The sequence below is a fragment of the Myodes glareolus genome, chromosome 26 (genome assembly GCF_982192425.1).
Source record: "Myodes glareolus chromosome 26, mMyoGla1.1, whole genome shotgun sequence".
NCBI classification, from domain to species: Eukaryota; Metazoa; Chordata; class Mammalia; order Rodentia; family Cricetidae; genus Myodes; species Myodes glareolus.
The window spans coordinates 12795457-12817864 of NC_142051.1; the positions used below are offsets into that span (position 1 = coordinate 12795457).

Consider the following 22408-nt stretch of genomic DNA (forward strand, 5'->3'; position numbering starts at 1 on the left):
ATAGAAGATACCGTGGATTGGCAGAGGCGGTGCGGAACTCCATAGCAGATTAGTTCTACAGTGCGCTTATAGCCTCTGCCCTTTGTCAAAAACCCAGTCCTGCTGTCTGGAGTCCTTTCTGCCCATCTGAACATCATTGCTTGGTAATAATCACCACCTCCAGACCGATTTCTAATGACTCGGAGGTGGATAAGGCCTAAGTGTTCCCAGTTCACACAAAGTGGATCAGACTGATTCACTTATCTTTTCGAGAGTGGGTTGAGTAAGGTGGGGGTGACGCCGTACGTTTTCCACACGTGTCTACCTTCACACCCACGTGTTTTCTCCCTGGTGGCCCATGGCAGACACAGAAGACCTTATGCTCAGTTCGGCAGCACGGACTAACTTAGAGCAATAAGAGAGATTAGCATGGCCCTGGTCAAAGACGGCACGCGAGGGGCTGGAGAGATGGCTCAGAGGTTAAGAGCATTGCCTGCTCTTCCAAAGGTCCTGAGTTCAATTCCCAGCAACCACATGGTGGCTCACAACCATCTGTAATGAGGTCTGGTGCCCTCTTCTGGCCTGCAGGCATACACACAGACAGAATATTGTATACATAATAAATAAACAAACAAATAAATAAATATTTAAAAAAAAAAGACGGGGGGGCTGGAGAGATGGCTCAGCGTTTAAGAGCATTGCCTGCTCTTCCGAAGGTCCTGAGTTCAATTCCCAGCAACCACATGGTGGCTCACAACCATCTGTAATGAGCTCTGGTGTCCTCTTCTGGCCTTTAGGCATACACACAGAAAGAATAAATAAATAAAATATTTAAAAAAAAAAAAGACGGCACGCGAGTTGGTGAAGCTGTTTTTCTGTATAGTTTTTATTACGTAAAAAAAAAAAAAAAAAAAGAGAGCTTCCCAAAAGCTGTATCTGGCATGATCTTGTGCCACTGCTGGTGCTGCCAGTGGCCAGGCACAGGTCGTGAGGCCCTGAGGAGGTGGGAGGCAGAACAGGGTGCAGGCAGAGCAGGAAATAGCCAGCTTGGGTCCCTGCCCCAGGAGCCCGAAGGATAAAGGCCGTGCAGCGGAGGCTTATATATGATCGTCTTTGGTCAGGCAAAGACCCTGATACGGGCCCAGAAGGCAAAGGGGCTCAGGTTCAGCCCTGGAGCCCGAGCTGTAGGCTCACCACACTGAGGCAAGAGGCAAGGCAAGAAGACAGAGCAATGTCGGGCGTCACCAGCGCCTAGGAACCACCCTTGTCTTTCTCGTCCATCAGGTCATACCTAGGGAAACAAGGACAGAGCTCAGGCAGATGAGGACTCCTGCATCTCTTCTGCCTTCTAAGACAGAGTCTCATTCTGTCTGCACCCCAGGCTGGAACTTGCCGTGGAGTCAGGCTGTTCTTGAACCCACAATTCTCCAGCTCCCCCACAGGCTGGGACCACAGCCACGAGCCACCGGGCCCAGTTGTCATCTCTCATAAAGTGAAAGACATGCCTAGGGCTTCTGGGCTTAATGGGATCAATGGTTCTCAGCTTCCTCTGCGTCCTTTTCTTCCTCTGACTGGGATTTCTCCACGGTGCCTACCCAGTCCCACCCGCTCCTATGCGGACACTCACCATTGGGCTGCACCCTGGGAGAGGTCTATCTCAGCTAGATCCAGCTGCACCTGCGTGGAAGATGGCAGGGCTGAGATGGTATTTTGGTATTTAAAGAACACACCCATCATCACATCCTATCTCAAACCACTTTCCCAAGGCACCCTGGTGGTCTCCTTAACCGGAAGCTAGGTTCCAGCAGCGGCACCATCCCGCCTCCTCCTCACCCTCTTACCTTTCCCAGAAGCTCACGCTCTCTTGACATGAAGGAGGAGTTTGACTTCACAGACACATCTAGTTTTCGCCTGAGAGACCCATCCAGGGGCAGCTCCCACTCAAACCTGGAAAGGCACGGGATTAGAGCGCGAGGCCCACGTGAAGCCTTCCGCCTCCCCGTGGGAAGGGCCGTTCACTGACCGCTCGTTGAACTCCGGGTCCAGGGTCTTTTTCTTCTGTGAGGTCTTCCTCTTGGTGCCTCGGTTCTTGTCTGGGAGTAGCAACAGCGACACATAAGGATCTGGGAGATCACGGCCATTTTGTCGAAGGGACCTAGGACAGAAGGGTGCGGGGGGCATTGCAGCGCTCGCTCGCGCCGCAGGACTGCAGCGGCCCGAGAGGACGGGTGGCAGGGTCTCACCGGCAGCTGTGGATGATGCTGACCAGCTTCTGTTCATCACTGTGGTACCACACCGTCAGCTTCACCTGGCCCAGAGGCCCAATAGGAGCCTCAGAGGGGCTGTGGAAAGACGAAGAACATGGCGTCTAGGAAAGCCTTGGAAAAAAAATCATATTTTTGCCGGCAAATCGTCTCCATCCCAGTCCCTTACCTGTCACCGTGTGGCAGGCGATGCCGGACCTCCAGCACTGGGGTGGAGATGTGAGCGGCTGCCCCTGAGGCCTTGGGTTCCTCATTGAGAGAGGAGGAGCTGTGGCTGTGGGCTTCCACTCCTGAGTGTTGGGACACTAGGATCTGGGGGCAGGAGAGCCGTAAGCTGGGCAGGGTCCTCACTAGAAGGACACCACCTCTGCTCCCACCGCTTCGGACTTCAGCCCTGAGCCCTCCCACATCGTGCGCCTGCCTCCCTTACTGTACTCACCCCTAGCTGTGCTCGCATTAGCACTTGGCCCTGACCGTTACTGAGTGCGAACCATTTGTCCAAGCAGAGTCGGTCTGCCTGGAGGAGCTCGGAGAGAGGCAGGGATAGGGAGCCCAGGGTGCCAGTCCCTTCACCCCGAACCTGTGGGGCAAATTTACTGATCAATTATTGAAGCTTGGCATTTATGAACCAAACACTTGGGTGGTTTGGTGAGAGAGTTTCCTTTTGGAGGAACAGAATACACATTACAGCCGCTAGCCCCTCCGTCCCTTACCCCTGAGAACAGGTATCATCCAGGCTGCCTTCGGTTACTGAGATGGCCTACCTCAGCCTCTCCAGGGCTGGGATTACAGGCGTGAGCCGCCATGCCTAGCTTTCCTTAGATTCTACTTTCTACTTTGTAAGCATTCACAGGCTTACCAGCAGGACCACCAGAGTGGAAAAAGAACAGCAAAAACTAAAAGTTAATTGCCAGGCATGGTGGCGCACACCTTTAATCCTAGCAATCAGGAGGCAGAAGCAGGTAGATCTCTGAGTTTGAGGACAACCTGGTCTACATAGCAAGTCCCAGGACAGCCAGGGCTACATAGTCTCACTAGGAGAAAGCAAATGATGAGTGTCTGGGCATGGAGCTCAGTCGGCGAACTGCTTGCCTAGCATGCTTGAAGCTCTGAGTTCAGTCCCCAGCTCCACATAAATCTGGGTGTGAGGGTGCATGCCTATCATTCCAGCACTCGGGGTGGCGTCAGGAGGGCCAGAATCTGAGAGTCATCCTAGGCAACAGGCCAAGTTTGGAGCCAGCTTGGACTCCATGTCTCCAAGAAAGAAAAGAAAATTTTGCCTACCATACTTTCTATATTTCACATCTAACTTTTTTGGAAGGAGGAAGGGGTTAAGATAGGGCTTCTCTGTGTAGCCCCGGCTATCCTGGAACTCACTGTGTAGACCAGGCTGGCCTCAAACTCACAGAGATCTGCCTGCCTCTGCCTCCCAAGTGCTGGGATTGAAGGCCTGTGCCACCACCGCCTGGCTATATCTCTTTGTATTTCCTGGCTTTTTAATATTAGTGTGTGCACAGATTCACAAATGTCATGATACTTGAGGTCAGAGGTCCACCCTTAGAAATGGGTTCCAAAGATCACACCCTGGTGTCAGGCTTGCAGGCATGCGCCTTTACGTGCCGAGGCATGTCTCCCGTCCTCTCATTTGCTAACTTTACAGACAGTGTATATTCTGTTAGGGAAGGCAAGAAGAACTGACACACACCTTTTATTTGTCTCATTATTGGTTATGTTTTTCCAAACAGGGTTTCTCTGTATAGCCTTGACTATCCTGGAACTCGCTCTGTAGACCAGGCTGACCTCGAACTCAGAGATCTGCCTGCCTCTGCCTCCCGAGTACTGGGATTAAAAGCATGCACCACCACTGCCTGGCTCATAATTTTAAAATTGTCTTTATTCTACCTCTTGGAAACTTTAGGTCTCTTCCAGTCTTTTGAAACTATCTTGGTTTCTGCAATCTGCTCTTTCATGGTATTCTTGCTATAATTTAGGTCCCTTTCTTGCTATAATTTAGGTCCCTTGAAAATTCTTCTGTGATCTGTCTTTTGAGTTGTGAGGGTGCCCAGCATATCGGCTGTCTTTTTCACTTGGCATACTCCCTGCGCACTCTTGCCATGGTTGCAGGCCCAGAGGCAGGCTCTTGCTCCCACAAGAGGGAAAGCAGTCGACACCACACAGGTCTACCTTCTGGGTGGCTCTTCAGAGATTTCCCTTGAAGACTGCAAATTCAAATAATCCCTTGCTCTGCGATCAGCGTCACCTTTGTCTCAAACCCAGGTGGTTTCCATCTAGATTGTTCTTTGTTCCTACCTTCCTCTCAAAACAAGCAAAAACAGCAGAAGGATGTCTCGTGCCAGCAGGCAACTCCAGCAGTCAAGGGGTTGGGACAGGAAGACTGTCAGAAGTAGAGGCTACAGATGCTGTCTCAAAAAGTCAACAAAAACACCCAGAAGTTTTTAAACAAGCAAACAAACAAAATAGCCTGGCTCTGGGCAGTGGTGGCGCACACACGCCTTTAATCCCAGCACCGAGGAGGCAGAGGCAGGCGGATCTGTATGAGTTTGAGGCCAGCCTGGTCTACAAAGCTAGTTCAAGGACTGGCTCCCTAGCTACTGAGAAACCCTGCCTCGACAAACGAACAAACAAACAAGACAAACAAACAAAAAGTCAGGCATGATACCACGTATCTTTAATCCCAGCCCTTGGGAGACAGATTTCTGTGAGCTCTAGGTCAGTCAGAGTTATGTAATAAAAACGTATTTTTGTTTTGTTGGGGGGGGTAATGATGGGGCTAGGAGGTGACCCAGTGAGGGCAGAGAGAACCTGAGTTCAAACCCCATAGCCCAACCCAAGTGACCAATGGCAGTGTCCTCATGAGGAGATAGAAGCCACGGGAGCTCTGCTAGCTAGCCTTGGTGGACACAGACCAAAAAACAAAACAAAACAAAGAGACCCTGTCTAAAGCGAGGCAGAAGTCAAGTCATGTCATCCACGGGTGTCCTCTCCCATAGATCAGCACTCACATGTGTGTGCACACTCAACAAGAAACCAAACTATTTCTAGCAGACCTTTGTCCTAACGTAATCACTCCGATGTCTCCCCTCACTTGAGGCGGGGTCTCATTATGTGGCTCTCGCCGACCTCAGTCTTAGGATCCCCCTCAGTGTCCTGCAAGCTTGTGCCACCACGTACACAGACCAACTCGTTCCTTAAGTGGGCAGCCACCCCACTGCTGACCCTGTAATCGGTCATGACCATCCTAACTGCAAGTCCGAAATGGTCACACCTTCAAATAAGACCCTTGAGCTTTTAGTATAAAGTACAAAGACCTTTCTTCTGAGACAGGGTCTCATGAGGCCTAGCTGGCCTTGAACTTACGATGCAGTGGGCCTAGATTTTCTGACCTTCCGGCCTCCATCTCCCACGTGCAGAATCACAAGTCTGCACCAACCACACCCAGGCCAAATTCTTTTTTCAGCGCATCGCATCCCAAATCCAAATCCTTAGCATGATATGGAGAACTCTCTATTACGAGTCTCTCTATAATAAATTTTTCTACTATTTTTTTCCTCACCCTAAAAGGCATTCCTGTTCTATTTTTAAATGTTTGGTTTTATTTTATGCATATATGTATGTGTGTGTGAGAGAGTACATGCACAATGTATATAGACGTCAGATCCTGGTTTATGGAAGCTGCCCAGTGTGGGCGCTGAGAGCCACCACTGGCCTTGCTGGGCTGGCTGGTTAGGACCTATCTTCCCTTAAGTTCAGAAGTCTCCCAAGGATGCTTTTCTCTGCCCCACACCTCTCCTTTTCTCTCCCCACCTTCTGCCTTTACACTTAGTCACATTGCTTTCTTTCTTTTCTTCTTTGGTTTTTTTGAGGCTGGGTTTCTCTGTGTAACATTCTTGGCTGTCCTGAAACTCTCTGTAGACCAGGCTAGCCTCAAACTCACAGAGATCCACCTGCCCACGTCTGCCTCCCACGTGCTCGGATTATGGCATGTGCCACCACCGCCCGGCCTCAGTTACACCGCTGTCTGTATTCTCTGGTTACTGCCCTCCTATAGTGGAGTGACTCCCAAGGATAAGAACTCAGGCTTGCTTCCTCTCTCACCTGTTTTTTGTTTTTGTTTTATAATTTATTTATTTTACATGCATTGGTATTTTGCTTGCATGTATACCTGGGTGAGGATGTCAGATCTTGGAGTTATAGACAGCTGTGAGTCACCATGTAGGTGCTGGGATTTGAACCTAGATCCTCTGGAAGAACAGCCAGTGCTCTTAACCACCGAGCCATCTTTCCAGCCCCTTTGTTTTTTTGAAACAGGATCTTACTAGCCCAGACTGGCTTATGAACTCAGGGCAATCCTCCTGCTTCAGATCCCCAAGCAACATGATTACAGGTGTTTGCCACCAAGAGTTTTCCTGTGGTCTGTGGCTGGAGCCGCAGGACCTCCGCAATGAGTCCCTGCAGTGAGTTCCCCTTACCTGAAGCTCCAGGCTCTCCGCATGTGGCTTCCTGATGAGAAAGGAGGTGTTCTCCTCCCAGATGGGGGCTGCCGTCTGGGAAACAGTCTGTTGGAGATGAGGAGTTGGTCAGTGGGGGGAACTGTCTTCTAGCCTCTTCCTCCTACCCTTAGCAGTAAAGGATCCCCGTTACAAGGCATCTTCTCCTACCTTGGTTTTATGGGAAGTCTCTCCCACAGTGAGAGTAGCGTAAGAGTTGGGGGGCTTGGTGCCTTTTCGGAGCTGGAAGGACAGTATCAGTCATAAGTTCACAAACTCACGCCCTGGCCACCTCGCCATCTGCACTTCCCAGCCCCCACCTCATGGCTTTGGATAATCTCATCCCAGCACCATCCTCCGGTGGGACCACTTGCTCTTCCAACTCTATAAGGTGCACTCACACCCAAGGGAGCCCGAAGAGGGGCCACGAAGGCCATGGGGAGCCGCTCTTACCGGCAGATTATCTGCCCGTTCCAAGTAGACAGAGAGCAGGGCCGCTGCCAGCTCTGAGCTCTTCTGAGTCTGGATCAGACTGTTGACCTGCAGCACCTGGGACACAGAGTGGGCTGTGGGTGGGAGCTGACGGAGGGCTCACCCCGCTCCACCTGGTCTCCAGCCCGTTCCCCTCACCTCTTCTAACTCAGCAGCAGTAGGCCTAGGGGTCAGACGTTCCAGGCGCAAGTGCAGCCGGCCAGATGGGACATCCTCCAGGGTCAGCCACTGTGGAGATAGGCAGGGAGGGTGGCGAGGATGAGATGGTTGCCATGGTGACGAGGCGGCGGCGGCGTGGGTCTCATCTCATGCTCACCTCATCAAGGAAGCCGCTGTTGAGGACTGTGGTGAGACTCATTTTATACCTGCAGGGAATGGAGACAAGGGGCTGGGGTCAATACCACGGCCCACGCGGCCAACATTATCTGTCCACCGGAACTCCCGACTCCTACCTGCCCAAAAAGTCATCCTTGTCCAAGTCCTTATCAAAGACCTCAATCTCAAGCTCTTGGCCTGGAATCGAGGTGACAATCACCTACCAGGAGAAAACAGTGCAGATGAAAGGGATTTCTCTCCTTTTCCTCTCTGCCCATCCCCCACCCTCTGACCACGGAGGACTGGCAGCCACTTGTGGGGCAGACAGGAGTCCCGGTCACTCGGTTCTGACCTCGAAAACCTCGTTCCAGCGGGGATTGAGATCCTCCCGAACAACATGGCTCCGGAAGCTTTGTCCCGCCACCCTCAGTTTGACATAGGGGTCTGATTTGCCCTTCACCAATCCCCCCAGGAAACGGTCTTTGGCAATTAGGTCCTGAGCCTCTAATACATGGATCCGAAGAACATTCTGCAGGAGGGACAGACGGGGCAAGACCTCAGAACCCACCCTAGAACAGGCTTGGCACTGTGTGGGCGAATACAAACTTCTCGTTTCCGGGGACCGCTTACCTCAGTCCCAAAGTGGCTGTTAGGAGATGTCTGACAGGGCCGAGGCGGGACATCTACGCTGCTGCCCATCTGGGGGTTGTCACTGTCCAGGTCCTGGGCGCCGGGCACAGTGGGGAAGCAGATTTCTGATGAATCCAAGTATAAGATCTGCGAAAGACAGCGTGATGGCGGATAAGTCACAGCGCAGGCTGGGGGACGGAGCAGGGGCTCTAGGGATCAGCAGTGTTTGATGTGCCTCGGACCGGCTACAGGGGCTAGACCTTTTGACCGGAATGGGCTCCCTTCCATGTTCTGAATACCAAGGAATCCCCAGGCCTCCCCAGCACCCGCACATCCTCCATCACCTCCTCCATCACCGTACCCGCATGACCAGCTTCATGTAGAGCCTGGAGTTTGGGCCTGAGCTGCCGAGCTGGAACCACTGGTCCAGGGTGAGTTCCGAGGCCGTCAACAGGCGAGCCAGAGGGAGAGTCAGTGCCCCTAATGTCAGGGCCCTAGAGTCATCCTTCACCTATAGGCACAGGATGAGTGAGGTGAAGGCATAGTGAGGAAACCAGCATGACTCCAGCTCATCTCCCTGCACCCCGTCCCCCCAGACAGTTACACACGACTCCAGCTCATCTCCCCGCACCCCAATCCCCCCAGACAGTCACACATGACTCCAGTTGATCTCCCCGCACCCCACTCCCCCAGACAGTCACACATGACTTCAGCTGATCTCCCTGCACCCCGCTCCCCCTAAACAGTCACAAACCTTTTGCTCACTCATGACCAGAGTTTCCCATCTTTTTCTATACCACCATCTCTTCTACCTTTGCTCATTGTTTCCCTGCGAACATTGTCATTCTCTCCTGCCTATCTCAACCCTACTTATCTATGCTTTAGGCTCCGTTGAGATCTTTGTTCCTTCACAAACTCTGTAACTGTTTGGGAAAAACAAAACTGTTGTGTGTGAGGGCACAACTTATGGAAGGTGCCCATGCATGTGTGTGCAGGTCAGAGGACAATGGTGCAGTCGGGTCTCTTCCGCCTCTCTGTATATTCTGTGGCTTGTTCCCCAGTCACCAGGCAGGACTTGACCCTCTGAACAGCTCTGCCAGCCCCCATTTCCAGTCCCACCTGCCTCAGCCTCCATGTCTTCTCTCACCATCTTCAAAGGCTGTATGTATGGTCTTTGTTTGCATTAGGTGTTTCCTCTAGGAAACCGACCAGTGAGCACAGAAGCCATGATACTGGCTATGATCTTTAAAATGTTCATTTTATTGGGGCACAATCTGCGCACCATAAAAGTCACTCATTTCAAGCACAGAGTTAGCACTTACAAAATGGAACTCTAGGACTGGTGTGGTAGCACACACCTTTAAGCACTCAGGCAGAGAGGCAGGTGAATTTCTCTGAGTTTGAGGCCAGCCTGGCCTATATATACAGTGAAACCCTGTCAAAAACAGAACTGGCTGTGGCAACCCACGCCTTCGATTTCAGCACTTGGGAGGAAGAGGCAGCAGATCTCTGTGACAAGCAGGGCTATGTAGAGAGACCCTGTCTCAAAACAAGAGCCCTAATCTAATGCCTAGAACAAACGGGGCCCTGAATTAATCCCCAGTATCTTACACACACACACACACACACACACACACACACACACACACACACACACACACAAAACATAAGGAACAAAATGTACCAATAAAGTTTGGGGAGATAGGAAGAATGAGGTGGCTCTCACCTGAACATCAAGCTCCTGGCTCCGAGGGTCTTGCAGGAAAAATCGGAACGCTTCTTCCCATACCGGGCAGTTGGTGCCGTAGGTAGCCTGAGAGGCGATGATGGTGTGAGGACACGTACCCAACACCACTCCTGTTTGGCTGACACTCACTTGCAAGCATCCTGCGGAGAAGCCTGTGCTCCCTTACCTTGCTCTCCTGGGTCACATCCTGAACTGACAGTTGCACCATGGGGTTGGGTTCCTTGTTTCCTTTCTTCAGCTGTGTTGGGGGGGGGGAGCGGACGACAGAATTTAGAAGTCATCTTTTGAGGGTTGGATGTTGGGTTTTGATGAACGAAGGTGGGGTTAGCAGACTCTCTCCTTCCAGGTAGACCTGACCCCTCCCGAGAACCTTCGTGGTACCCTTTGTAGGCAGGGGCATCTGCATCCTCAGTTAAGGAGGAGTGGGCACCCTTTTCCCAAGGCTTTTCCCACTCTACCAGCCAAACTCACAGGAAGATCCTGGGCCCGATCCAAGTAGACAACAAGGATGGCAGCTGATGGGGGCTCTGGTCGAGAAGTGATGCCCCGATTCCACTGTAGGACCTGGGAGGAGAGCACCGTGGTCACACCTCATCCTCCTGTCCCCAAATGTCACCCCTGTCTGTCTTCTGGTTCCTGAGCAGCTTACCTGATCCAGTTTCTCTGCGTCTGACAAAAGTGATAGCCATTCTAGCCTCAGATGAACTTGGCCCTGCCCACCTTGTAGCGGGTACCACTGAGGGAAGGAAGTGAGGGAAGTGAGAAGTAGAGATGGGTCAGCGACCCAACCGTTTGCCACCGCGATAGCAGCTATCAGTTGCCCATAGGGTGAGGTCACTCCCACATCCTCTTCTCCCAACTTACGTCGTCCAGGACTCCAGCCCGTAGTACCTTCCCTACATCCAACTTCATTCTGGGGGGGGGGGGGCGGGAAGGGGGCAGAAGAGGGGAATGGTAATTAGTGGCCAGTCAGAGCCCTTCCACTCACCTCCAGGAATAACCAGAGTCATTTTCATTTATCTTGAAGAAGTCTGTGTGGGGTCTGTGTGGGGTCTGTGTGTGGGGACTGTGTGGGGTCTGTGTGGGTCTGTGTGGGGTCTGTGTGGGGGTCTGTGTGTGTGGTCTGTGTGGGTTCTGTGTGTGGGGTCTGTGTGTGGGGTCTGTGTGGGGTCTGTGTGTGGGGTCTGTGTGGGGACTGTGTGTGGTCTGTGTGTGGGGTCTGTGTGTGGGGACTGTGTGTGGTCTGTGTGGGTTCTGTGTGGGGTATGTGCGGGTTCTGTGTGTGGGGTCTGTGTGTGGGGTCTGTGTGTGGTCTGTGTGTGGGGTCTGTGTGGGTTCTGTGTGTGGGGACTGTGTGTGGTCTGTGTGTGGGGACTGTGTGGGTTCTGTGTGTGGTCTGTGTGTGGGGACTGTGTGGGTTCTGTGTGGGGTATGTGCGGGTTCTGTGTGTGGGGTCTGTGTGTGGGGACTGTGTGTGGTCTGTGTGTGGTCTGTGTGTGGGGTCTGTGTGGGTTCTGTGTGTGGGGACTGTGTGTGGTCTGTGTGTGGTCTGTGTGTGGTCTGTGTGTGGGGACTGTGTGTGGGGTCTGTGTGTGGTCTGTGTGTGGTCTGTGTGTGGTCTGTGTGTGGTCTGTGTGTGGTCTGTGTGTGGGGTCTGTGTGTGGGGTCTGTGTGGGGTCTGTGTGGGTTCTGTGTGTGGGGTCTGTGTGGGGACTGTGTGTGGTCTGTGTGTGTGGTCTGTGTGTGATCTGTGTGTGGGGACTGTGTGGGGTCTGTGTGTGGGGACTGTGTGGGGTCTGTGTGTGGGGTCTGTGTGGGGTCTGTGTGGGGTCTGTGTGGGGACTGTGTGTGGTCTGTGTGGGTTCTGTGTGGGGTCTGTGTGTGGGGACTGTGTGGGGTCTGTGTGGGTTCTGTGTGGGGTCTGTGTGTGGGGACTGTGTGAGGTCTGTGTGGGTTCTGTGTGGGGTATATGCATGAGTGAAGGTGCCTGGAAGGCCAGGGGACCAGGAGCTGGAGTTACAGGAGATTGTGGGCCTCCCATGGGTGCTAGGACCTGAACTTGGGTCCTCTGCAAGAGTGGTACACATGCTTACGGGCTGAGCCATCTCTCCAGCCCCAAGAGGATCTTACACTAAGGGAAGGAGGGAGAGATGGGGGGAGGAAGAGAGAGAGAGGGAGAGAGGAAGAAGGAGAGGGGGGAGAGAGAGAGAGAGGGAGAGAGAGAGAGGGAGAGAGAGAGCGCGCGCTCTACTACTTTCAGAATCTTGGGAACACTGGGACTTTAGAATCTAAAACGCGCAGTCTCACCTTCCCAGAAAATCGTCTTTATCTGGATCTTTATCAAACACCTCCACCTCGATCTCCTGCCCCGGGACCTCGTGGACAATCACCTGGGGAGCACAGTGGCCTCTGGTCTCAGGGCTGCAGCCTGCAGCTGCGAGGGTCTCTCCCACCACCACACACTGCCGCTCCACAGCGTCTTACCTCGTAAGTCTCCCCCCAGTGAGGGTTGAGTTCCTCATCTATGACGCGACTGCAGAATGTCTGGGTGCCCACACGAACCAGGGCATAGGGATCTGACTTGCCCTCGATCAGGCCTTTCACATATTTGTCCTTGGAACTCAGCCCTCGGGCCGCCAGAAGGTGGATCCGAATGATGCCCTGGAGTTAGGAACCAATGGTGAGACTCGAAGAACCCAGCCTGGGCCCCTGAGAGAGACCGGTCTCTTCAGATGCCAAACCCTGGGGGTCTCTTCAGATGCCATACCCTGGGTAGTGGGGAGCGTAACTGGGCCACATCTTGAAGGTCAGGCACAAGGGGCACCAGCAGTCGGTTGGGCAGCACAAGGAAGGCAGCAATAGAATCCATGATCATGGTGTCGGAGAGGGAGCTGAACGGGGGTAGGAAGAGGAAAGGTTCAAGTTCCCCCCCACTCAGCTGTGTTCCCAGCGCAGAGAAGGTTTCAGCCTTTTAGGTCTCGCTGGGGATCCCTGGCTGGGTGAGGGTTGGTTACATAGCCCGTGCTAGTGCTAGCCCCGAACTCCTCGTAGGATTTGTTACATAGCCCATGCCTGCCCTGAACTCCTCATTAGGGTTGGTTATGTAGCCCATGTTGGCTTTGAACTGCTCGTTAGGGTTTGTTATGTAGCCCATGCTGGCCCTGAACTCCTCGTTAGGGTTTGTTACATAGTCCATGCCTGCCCTGACCGCCTCCTGCCTCCACCTCCCAGGTGCTACGATTACAGGTGTGTGCCACCACACCTAGCTTAGGAAGTAGTCTTTGTCTTTCTTTAATTACATTTGTTTCATATGTGTGTGCACACGTATGCCATATGGGCTATGTGTGGAGGTCAGAGGACAAGCGTGCGGAACCCATCAGGTTGGCAGCCAACGCCTTTGCCCACTGAGCCATCTCACCAGAGCGGGAGACTTTGAGAATCTTTCTTGCTCCTTTCAGGCCCTGGTTCCCTTTGCTATTCCCAGCCTTCCTTGTTCTTTCTTCCCCTGCTTGAGGAGTCTCCATTCCCTCATGCATGTTCCTCCACAGAAGAAAAAAACCCCATTCCGAAACTTCATGTCCAATCTCCCCACTGCAATGAGGTCTCGAAGGCAGAGGCAGAGGCTTCACTGCTTTGAGTCTCTAAACCCTCAGCCCTGGACTGTGATACTGACTGGGAAGGTGCTCAAAGGTCCCCAGTACCTAAGTCCTGGGATGTCCAGCAGATTGGTCATCCCTGTCCAGTTGATGTCAAGTGTCTGGAAGAAAAGGGCAGAAGAGTCAGGGTGGATCTCAGGGAGCACGGTCACACTCAGAAGAGTCAGGATGGCTCTCAGGGAGCACCGTCACACTCAGAAGAGTCAATATGGCTCTCAGAGAGCACTGTCACACTCAGAAGAGTCAGGGTGGCTCTCGGGGAGCACCGTCACACTCAGAAGAGTCAGGATGACTCTCGGGGAGCACCGTCACACTCAGAAGAGTCAATATGGCTCTCAGAGAGCACCGTCACACTCAGAAGAGTCAGGGTGGCTCTCAGGGAGCACCGTCACACTCAGAAGAGTCAGGGTGGCTCTTAGGGAGCACGGTCACACTCACAAGAGTCAGGGTGGCTCTCAGGGAGCATGGTCACACTCAGAAGAGTCAGGATGGCTCTCAGGGAGCATGGTCACACTCAGAAGAGTCAGGGTGGCTCTTAGGGAACCATTACACTCAGTCTTCTTAATCCTTTTAGCTACCTCTATACCAGCTCCCTCTCTTCCCAACACCCACAAGCCTGTTGCCCATTTCCCACCAATGGCCTCTCTTACCGGGCGTTTGATAAAGAACATCGACACAGCCCCCACGATAGGAAGGTCCCCTGTGAGTGGCTCAAGAATCACCCGCAAGACACCGTGTAGCTAGGGTGAGAAGAGCAGGAAGATCAGAGTCTTCTCTAGAAGAGGCCCCGTGTCCTCCTGCACTTCCCCAGCCTTGACTGTTCACTCCAGAGCCCATGAAACCTCGGGCTCTCCTAACGAACCCCCAACGCCTGCCCTACCTGCATGCCCTTGACTCCTGCTTTGCAGAAATACTTCTTGACTTCCACATCAATCTGGACATCTCCTACATAGCTGGCAGGCAGTGAGGAAGAAAATAAAGGTTTATGCTAGGCTTCAGCGGAGAGACCAGGACCCACCCACAGGGAATGGGGAGGGGGTGAGTTACCTGACGTTCAAGTCCAACAGAATCTGATCTTTTCTCTGACTAGGGTGAACCTTGACGCCAATGATGCGTACTGGCTAAAGAGAGGTGGTCTCAGAAGAGGCAGGAGGAAAGGAGCAACTCAGCCCTTGCCGCCTCCCCAAACCCTGGTCCATTTTTTCCTGCCGCACCTTCTCACCCAGCTCCACTCGCGTAAACGTGAACGTTTGCAGATGGGGGTTAGCGCCCCGCACAGCTGGGGCCACCGTTTCAGCCAGGAGCTTCTCCATATACTGGCCTAGGAAGGGCCACACCTGGGCCACAATCTGGGCGGAAAAGAAAACAGAGGAGAGTCCACTCACCCACGACCCTCAGGGGTCGAACGACCCTTTCATCAGAAAACACAGATATTTACATTACGATTCATAACAGTCAAAATATTACGATTATGAAGCAGCAATGGAAATAATTTTATGGTCGGGGGTCACCACAGCATTAAGAAGGCTGAGAACCACTGGTCTAAAGGCAAGCTCTACCTGGTCCTGACAGCACATAGCTGTTTTTGGAGGAGTGATGCTAAGCTGGGAGGGTCAGGAGTCTGAGCTACCTTTGCAGCAGGAAGATAGAGCCACCTCCATGTGCAGCTTTGGGGACTAGGCTCAACTAGAGTTGAGGTGTAAGAAGGTCTCGAAAGAGTAATAAATCCCACTCAGGAAAAATCAAAGCCAAGACAGTCCTCACCTTGTTTAGCCATTCAACCTTTTCCACATCTGGAAAGCTGACCTGGAAGTGGAAACAGCAGAGTCAGGGGTAAGTATACGTTACATGTATGCTTCCTAAGAGGGCAGTGGGTGCATGCAGAAGAGATGCAACATGTCCCTCTGGCAGGGACTCCCCACGCCAAGGGTGTGCTGGGTTCTCTTCCCTCCCTCTCTTTTCCTCTTCCTTCCTTTTAAAGCAAAAAAAAAGGGGGGGGTGGCTGGGTTTAGGGACACAAACCATTCCCAGCACTTGGAAGGTAGAGGCAGGAGGGCTACTAGGCTATGTCTAAAGACAGCACAAAGTTGTGTTCTGTTTGTAGACAGGGTCTCATCGTGTGGCCCTGGATGACCTGGAACTCACTCTGTAGACCAGGCTGGCCTCCAGCTCACAGAGATCCACCTGCTTCTGCCTCTCAAGTGCTGGGATTAAAGCTTTATGCCACCACGCCCAGTAAGAAAAAGGTTTTAATACAGATTTAAGCATACAATCCGGGGGGCAGGAGACTTCTGTCTTTAGAATGTGGCCACTCAGGCTTCTTTAGAGAGGGGAGCTGGCAGGATGTAGGGCTATACATGCAGAGGCTTCAGAGAGTGCGGAGAGGAGAAATGGCAGCTTCTGGGGCAAAGGAGGAGGAGGGAGGAGGAGTCTTAAAGAGAAGGGCACATTCTTTCTCGGGAGATCCTGTCAAATCAGAGCTCCAGGGAATCCTGGGACGAAGAAGTCCTGGTTCTTTTGTCCAGCCTTCCCTGCTCTCCTGGGACTGGGCGTGGGCTCCCATAGAAGAAGGTGAAGGAGAAGAAACAACCCTTTGATAGCCTAGGGAGGGGCTGGAAGAGCTACTTAGGCCTGGTGCGCTAGTGCCTGCGCAAGCAAGCAAGCCTCTGCAGAGGTCCTCTCTCTCGCCTCGCTTCCATCCTCGCTACCTCCTTTCTCTCTCTTCCTGGGTAACTCCTTCTATGGGAAAGGACACCTGTGCTCTGCATGGAGCGGGGAGGGAGAAGGAGTAATAGTTGTTGCTTGGGGTAGATGGAACCATTTCTTCCTTTTTCTCTCCAGGGCATGGTAAGTGTGACTGTGTCTGCCACTCTCTACCTAACTGGTACCTCTCCTGGAAAGGGTACCAGGGAGGGGTTGGTAACCCGCTCAGCTTTAGCAAGGCCAGAGAGGCATCTCTTTCAGCCCAGGAGACAGGGTACTGAAATACTGGTCTGGGTCAGCTAAGCAAGCAAGCGAAGGTGGCCCACAGTCCGGAAAAGGGTGGGGCCGCCCAGGGTGCGAATAGAGCGAGCAGCGGGAACTGTAGCAGCCACACTACTCTCTTCCCAGCACCCCCTCCCTTGGCCCAGCAGCTGCCTTGGCTGCTCTGCCTCCCTCCCTGGAAGGCGACTGCGGTGGGTCACTTCCAGGTGCTGAACAATGCTTGCAGGGTTGGGTCTCAGCGGGTACCTAGGGACAAGGCAGGAAACGGGAAGCCCTGATGCCCTTAAGTAGATAAAAAGCCTTGAAAGAGCTAGCAAAGCCGGGGAACCTCTGAGCGATCACGGGGGTGGGGTGAAGGGATCCCCAGAGGCAGCGTGGCAAAGGCGCGAGTGACGCCAGAAGTCAGGAACAGTGAGCTTTCTACACGTTTGGCTGGGAGGGAGCCGGGGCTGGGACTGCCGTAGTCCGAGTAGACTGAGGAAGAAGTCCCGATTCGATGGAAGCATCCGCTCTGCGGCAAGGGTGGGCGGAGAGGGTGGGTATTGGTTCCAGCAAGCAAACGCTAACGGGACGAGGTGAAGTCTGGGGGGGGGGGAGGGCACTGTCCCAACTCGGGGAGCTGACTTCATAGGGAGGGAGAGCCCGAGTTGAAGGACTAGGAAGAGCTATACCGCACCAAGGGCTGAAGTGGCAACTCACCCAAGCAGGTAGTTCCCGGTTGCTCATATAAAGCGTTTCTGCTGTGATTCGCTCCTCGTCATCCAGCAGCTGCCTCGCTGCCCGCAGGCTCCGTGCTTTCCCGTCGCGGACCCGGCGCCAGCCCAGGTAGAGGGCGAGGCCGAAAAGCACGAAACCCACGCTAAGACCCGCAGCTCCGGCCAGGTACACGGGCACCAGTACCAACAAGCGCCGTCCGAAGGAAGACAGCACCGCCAGGGCCTCGCTCGCAGCACTTGGGCCAGCGGGTGGGATCCCCGAGCCCGGGTCCCGCGTGGTGTCGGTGGCAGGGGGCTGCCCCGCGGGTTCGGGGCTGGCGCCCTCTTCTTCAGGGGAGCGCTCCATGGGGCAGACTCGCGGGGCACCCTCCAGACTAGCTGCAGCAGCGCCGGGTCTGTCCAGCTCTCCCCCCCGAATATATAGTGCTCCCGGGGACCTCAAGCTACGCCCCGCCCCGCCCCTGCCCGTTGGGGTTGGTTCGCGCCGCGCAGACCTGAGAAACTAGAGGGCTTGGGATGGCAGGACCTCTGTGATTGGACCAGCGGGTCAAGATGGGAGGGCTGGATGGCGGGAAAAGGAGGAAAGAAACCAAAAGGCAGTATTTGACTGGTCATAGAAAGAACAGGGCGCGGCGTCCCACTTAGAGGCGGGAGCAACTGCTCCTCCCACGTGGGATTGGAGCGCCTGTGGAGTGACGTCATGCAGAGCCGCTACTCTAATTACTGAGTTCAGGGAGAGCTTGTGTTGAGGGGTGTCCGGTGGTCAGTATTATCTTTCCACCCATTCAGATGGCTTGGCAGTGTCTGTCTGAATCTTCCACAGTCTTTGTCAACTTTCCCAAGTTTTGATTCTAAGAATATTCTTTGTCTTCTGAGCATTTTCTGGCTGTCCTTACAAAGACGTCAGAGAAATGACCCTATTTGGAATGAAAGCCTTGGATGACCGACTCCGGCTGTCCACTGATCCTATCCTCAGTCCCCTCCCTTGTCTGTGGGACACACAACTAAAGAACTGGAGAATGAGAATTAGAGTTCTAATATTCCAGCCTTGAAGGAAGTGGGGAAGTGGAGAGGTTGTTTCTCTCTAGTGGAGAGGTTGTGGCGAAGTGAGGATTGTTTCTCTCTAGCATCTCCCAGTTAGTCAATCGACACCAAAAGTAGGTGAGGGTTCCGCTGCAGCAGCAATTCCGTTTCCAGTCATTTCCTGATGCTTGGTGTCTGAGTCAGGCTTACGATTGCCGTAATGAAAGCCATGACCCAAAGCGACTTGGGGAGGAAAGGGTTTATTCGGCGTTCACTTACTCATTATAGTCCATCAGTGAAGGAAGTCAAGGCAGGAACTCAAACTAGGAAGGAACCTGGAGGCAGGAGCTGATGCAGAGGCCATGAGGGGTGCTGCTTACTGGCTTGTTCCCCATTGCTTGCTCAGCCTGCTTTCTTGTAGAACCTTGGACCACCTGCCCAAGGATGGCATCACCCACTATAGGCTGGGCCCTCCCCCAGCAAAACGCCCTACAGGCTTGCCAATAGTCCAATCGAATGGGGGCATTTTCTCAGTTGAGTTTCCCTTCTCTCAGATGACCTTTGCTTGTGTCAAGATGACATAAAATTAGCATAATTGGGAACTTTTGTTTTGTTTTTTGTTTGTTTTTAAGACAGGGTCTCTTGGTAGCTTTGGAGCCTGTCCTGGAACTCACTCTTGTAGACCAGGCTGACCTCGAACTCACAGAGATCTGCCTGCCTCTGCCTCCCGAGGTCTGGGATTAAAGGTCTGTGCACCACCACCTGGCTCAATTGGGAACTTCTAAGACACTACAATGAATTCTGCCAGGCAGGATGGCTCACAGCTCTAATCCAGCATTTGGGAGGCTAAGGCAGCCTGACATACAACATAGCAGAAACCAAAGGAAGGGAGGAAAGAGAAAGGGCCAGACTGGGAGATGGCTCAGTCCACATAGCCCATGAGGACCTAAGCTCAGTTCCCAGCACCCACAAACGAAAGCTCAGTGGGTAGAGGCCTTTGCTCTGCAAGCCTGTTGACCTGAGTTCACATCCCCACACTCCTGTAAGAGCATCTCTAATCACACTGGGCACCTTCAGGAAACAAGGTGTGGAAACAGGAGACTCTCCAAGGCTCCAGAACCAGCTGGTTTATGAAGCAGCAGAGCAATCCACTTCAGAAGTAGAAAGGTAAGGATAACCCCTGAAGGCTGAACTCTGGCCTCCATGTGGCCCCCCACACACACATACACACACATGCACGCACACCTGAACTCTGGCCTCCATGTGGGCCCCCTAAAACACACATACACACGCATGCACACACACATAAACATGCATGCACACACACCTGAACTCGGGACTCCACATGGTCCCCTAACACACACACACACACACACACACACACACGTACACACACACTTACACACACACACCTGAACTTTGGACTCCACATAGCCCCCTAACACACACACACACACACACACACACACACACACACACTCACCTGAACTCTGGCCTCCACAGGGGCCCTGACACACATATACACACACATACACAAATGCACACATACCCAAACTCTGGACTCCAAATGGGCCCCCTAACACACACACATGCCTGAGCCCTGACACATACACAGACACACACACACATGCCTGAACTCTGGCCTCCACATGGGCCCTCACTTACATAGACACACTTGAACTCTGGCCCCCACATGGGCCGTGACACACACACACACACACACACACACACGCACGCACGCACGCACGCACGTGCGCGCACACATGCATGTGCACCCCTGAATGTGGCAGCATGTGTCTTAGTCCCATTCTAGCTCTGGGAAGGTTGAGAGGAGGGTTTCTAGGGCTTGCTGAGCTGCCAGCCTAGCCTAAATAGCAAGTTCCAACTTCAGTGAGACTTATTCTCAGAAAATGAGGCGGAGTGCCTTCAAGCTGGCTCACTGGGTGAAGGTCCTTGCCACCGAGCCTGATGACCTGAGTTCAGTGCCCCAGATCCACCAGGTGGAGAGCCAACTCCTGGGGACCGTCCTCTGATCTCCCATGCACTCTGGTATACACACAGCTTTAAAATGATTTCACCATGTTGCCCTGGCTGGCCTGGGACTCACTGTGTAGACCAGGCTGGCTTTGAAGTTAGAGAAATTACAGAAATCCAACTGCCTTTGCCTCACAAATTATTTTATGTGTAGTGTGTGCACGTATAGGTCAGAGAAAAGCCTTGTGAAGGTGGCTCTCTTCCCACTTTTACACGGAATATAAATGATACATCCAGTCACACACACACATGTATATACTGCATACATGTGCATGTAGAGCTCAGAGGACAGTTTTCAGGACTTGGCCCTTCCACCTTGGACTCCAGAGATTGAACTCATGTTACACAGCAAGTACTTTTAACTACTCAGTCTCTGCCAAGTCTGATATAAAAGAGTTGTGGGTTTTTTCATTGTTTTGATAAAGATTTATTTTTATTATTTTTAATCATGTGTATTTGTGTCTGTGTGTGGCGGTGCCTGGGAGGCCAGAGACATCAGATGCCCCTGGAGCTAGAGTTGTAATCTACATAACAAAGGTGTTGAGAATTGAACTCAGGACCTCTAGAAGAGCAGCATAAGCTCTTGACCACTGAGCCATCTCTCCAGGCCCTTTTTGTTTTTCGGGACAGGCTTTCATATCTCAAACTGGTCTCAGATTCAAAGGAGCTACGACTGGCCTTGAACTCCTGATCCTCCTGCCTCAGAACTTTAAGTGTTGGAATCACAGACAAGTAGCGTTATGTCTGGTTTCTGATATGGAAATTCTAACAGAGAATGTAAATCTGTAGAACTGGAGAGACAGGGCAGTGGTTAAGAGCACTGGCTGCTCTTGCAGAGGATCCAGTGTCGGGGTTCTGTTTTGCATGGGACCATCGAAGACACGGGGTCACTCCAGAATATAATACAGGCTTAGCAAAAGGCAGCATGGCGAGCCAGCTTCTGATGAACTGATCGCCAGTTACGTCATTGTTGGTGGAGGCTGCTCCTTTGTTTCCTGGCCTCCCAGACCCAAAATAATCACACAGAAAACATATTAATTGCAATACTGTTAAGCAATAGCTTAAGCTTATTTCCAGCTAGTTCTTACATCTTAAATTAACCCATTTATATTACTTTATATTTTACCACGAGGCTTGTGGTTTATTGGTAACGATGCCATGCATACTTCTCCTACTTCTCCTCCAGCATCTACATGGCATCTCTGACTTCACCTAGTCTCTCTCTCTCTCTCTCTCTCTATATATATATATATATATTCCAGCCTGGCTATTCTGCCCTGCTATAGGCCAAAACAGCTTCTTCTTTTATTAAGCAATGGCAGTAAAACATATTCATTGCATACAGAGGGGAATTTCACATCACCTCCCCTTTTCTGTCTAATTAAAAAGGAAGATTTTAATTTTAACATAGGAAGATTACATATGGCAAAACAGTTATCAACCAAAAGTTACAGTTACAATATTTATATGTACTTTACCTTTTGTCATAACTAAGGAAAGCTAAAATTATAGTTATCTATTCTTCAATTCCATCAAGAAAGAATGTTTTACCTATATTGGCAGTTTGTCAGTCACTTTCTTCTGTGTGCTGTAGAGAATGTCTAGTAGACTCTTTTATGAAGCAGGAACCCTGAAGGACTGTCTCACCTTCTTTTGGCAAGTTTAGCAGTCATTTTCTGCATGTCCTGCATGTCTCATTCATACAGCACACCGCCAAGTAGTCCAGACAAGAGCAGTTTCTTACCCAAATGGCTAGCCTTGTCACACTGAAGGCAAATTTCATAACAAGCTTCTTCAATGCTCATCAACCTCTCTGAAGTAATTGATGTGCCAGAAGCAGACATGTCTCACTGTTGAGAAAAGTTTAAGTTCTTAAAACCTTTTAAATGCCATATTCTATAGGTCTTTGAAATGTTGGAGATTATCTAGCTGAAATATATCTCTAGAAATATATCTAGAAAATCTAACACAACTACAGGTTTGATTATTATAAATGACTATCTATTAATCTGTAATTTTAATTATACATTACATTTTTAGAGCTGTATAAATATAAAAC

General features: G+C 52.0%; 1 protein-coding gene across 1 annotated transcript; it reads right to left on the bottom strand.

The window, feature by feature from the left end:
* Positions 1 to 841: 841 nt before the first annotated feature.
* On the bottom strand, positions 842 to 17694 carry Esyt1 (extended synaptotagmin 1). The gene is made up of 31 exons (XM_087901924.1): positions 17276 to 17694; positions 15356 to 15397; positions 14806 to 14940; positions 14639 to 14712; positions 14472 to 14544; positions 14242 to 14331; positions 13637 to 13692; positions 12703 to 12826; positions 12420 to 12596; positions 12243 to 12325; positions 10800 to 10848; positions 10585 to 10671; positions 10407 to 10499; positions 10102 to 10173; positions 9915 to 10001; positions 8550 to 8699; positions 8189 to 8335; positions 7911 to 8087; positions 7696 to 7778; positions 7560 to 7608; positions 7382 to 7471; positions 7205 to 7300; positions 6923 to 6994; positions 6734 to 6820; positions 2683 to 2823; positions 2413 to 2555; positions 2223 to 2321; positions 2003 to 2134; positions 1821 to 1926; positions 1607 to 1656; positions 842 to 1270 (listed from the first exon to the last, which is right to left on the bottom strand). The coding sequence occupies exons 1-31, from the start codon at positions 17636 to 17638 to the stop codon at positions 1231 to 1233; spliced, it is 3267 nt and encodes a 1088-aa protein (XP_087758050.1). The 5' UTR covers positions 17639 to 17694; the 3' UTR covers positions 842 to 1230.
* Between the last annotated feature and the right edge of the window lie 4714 nt (positions 17695 to 22408).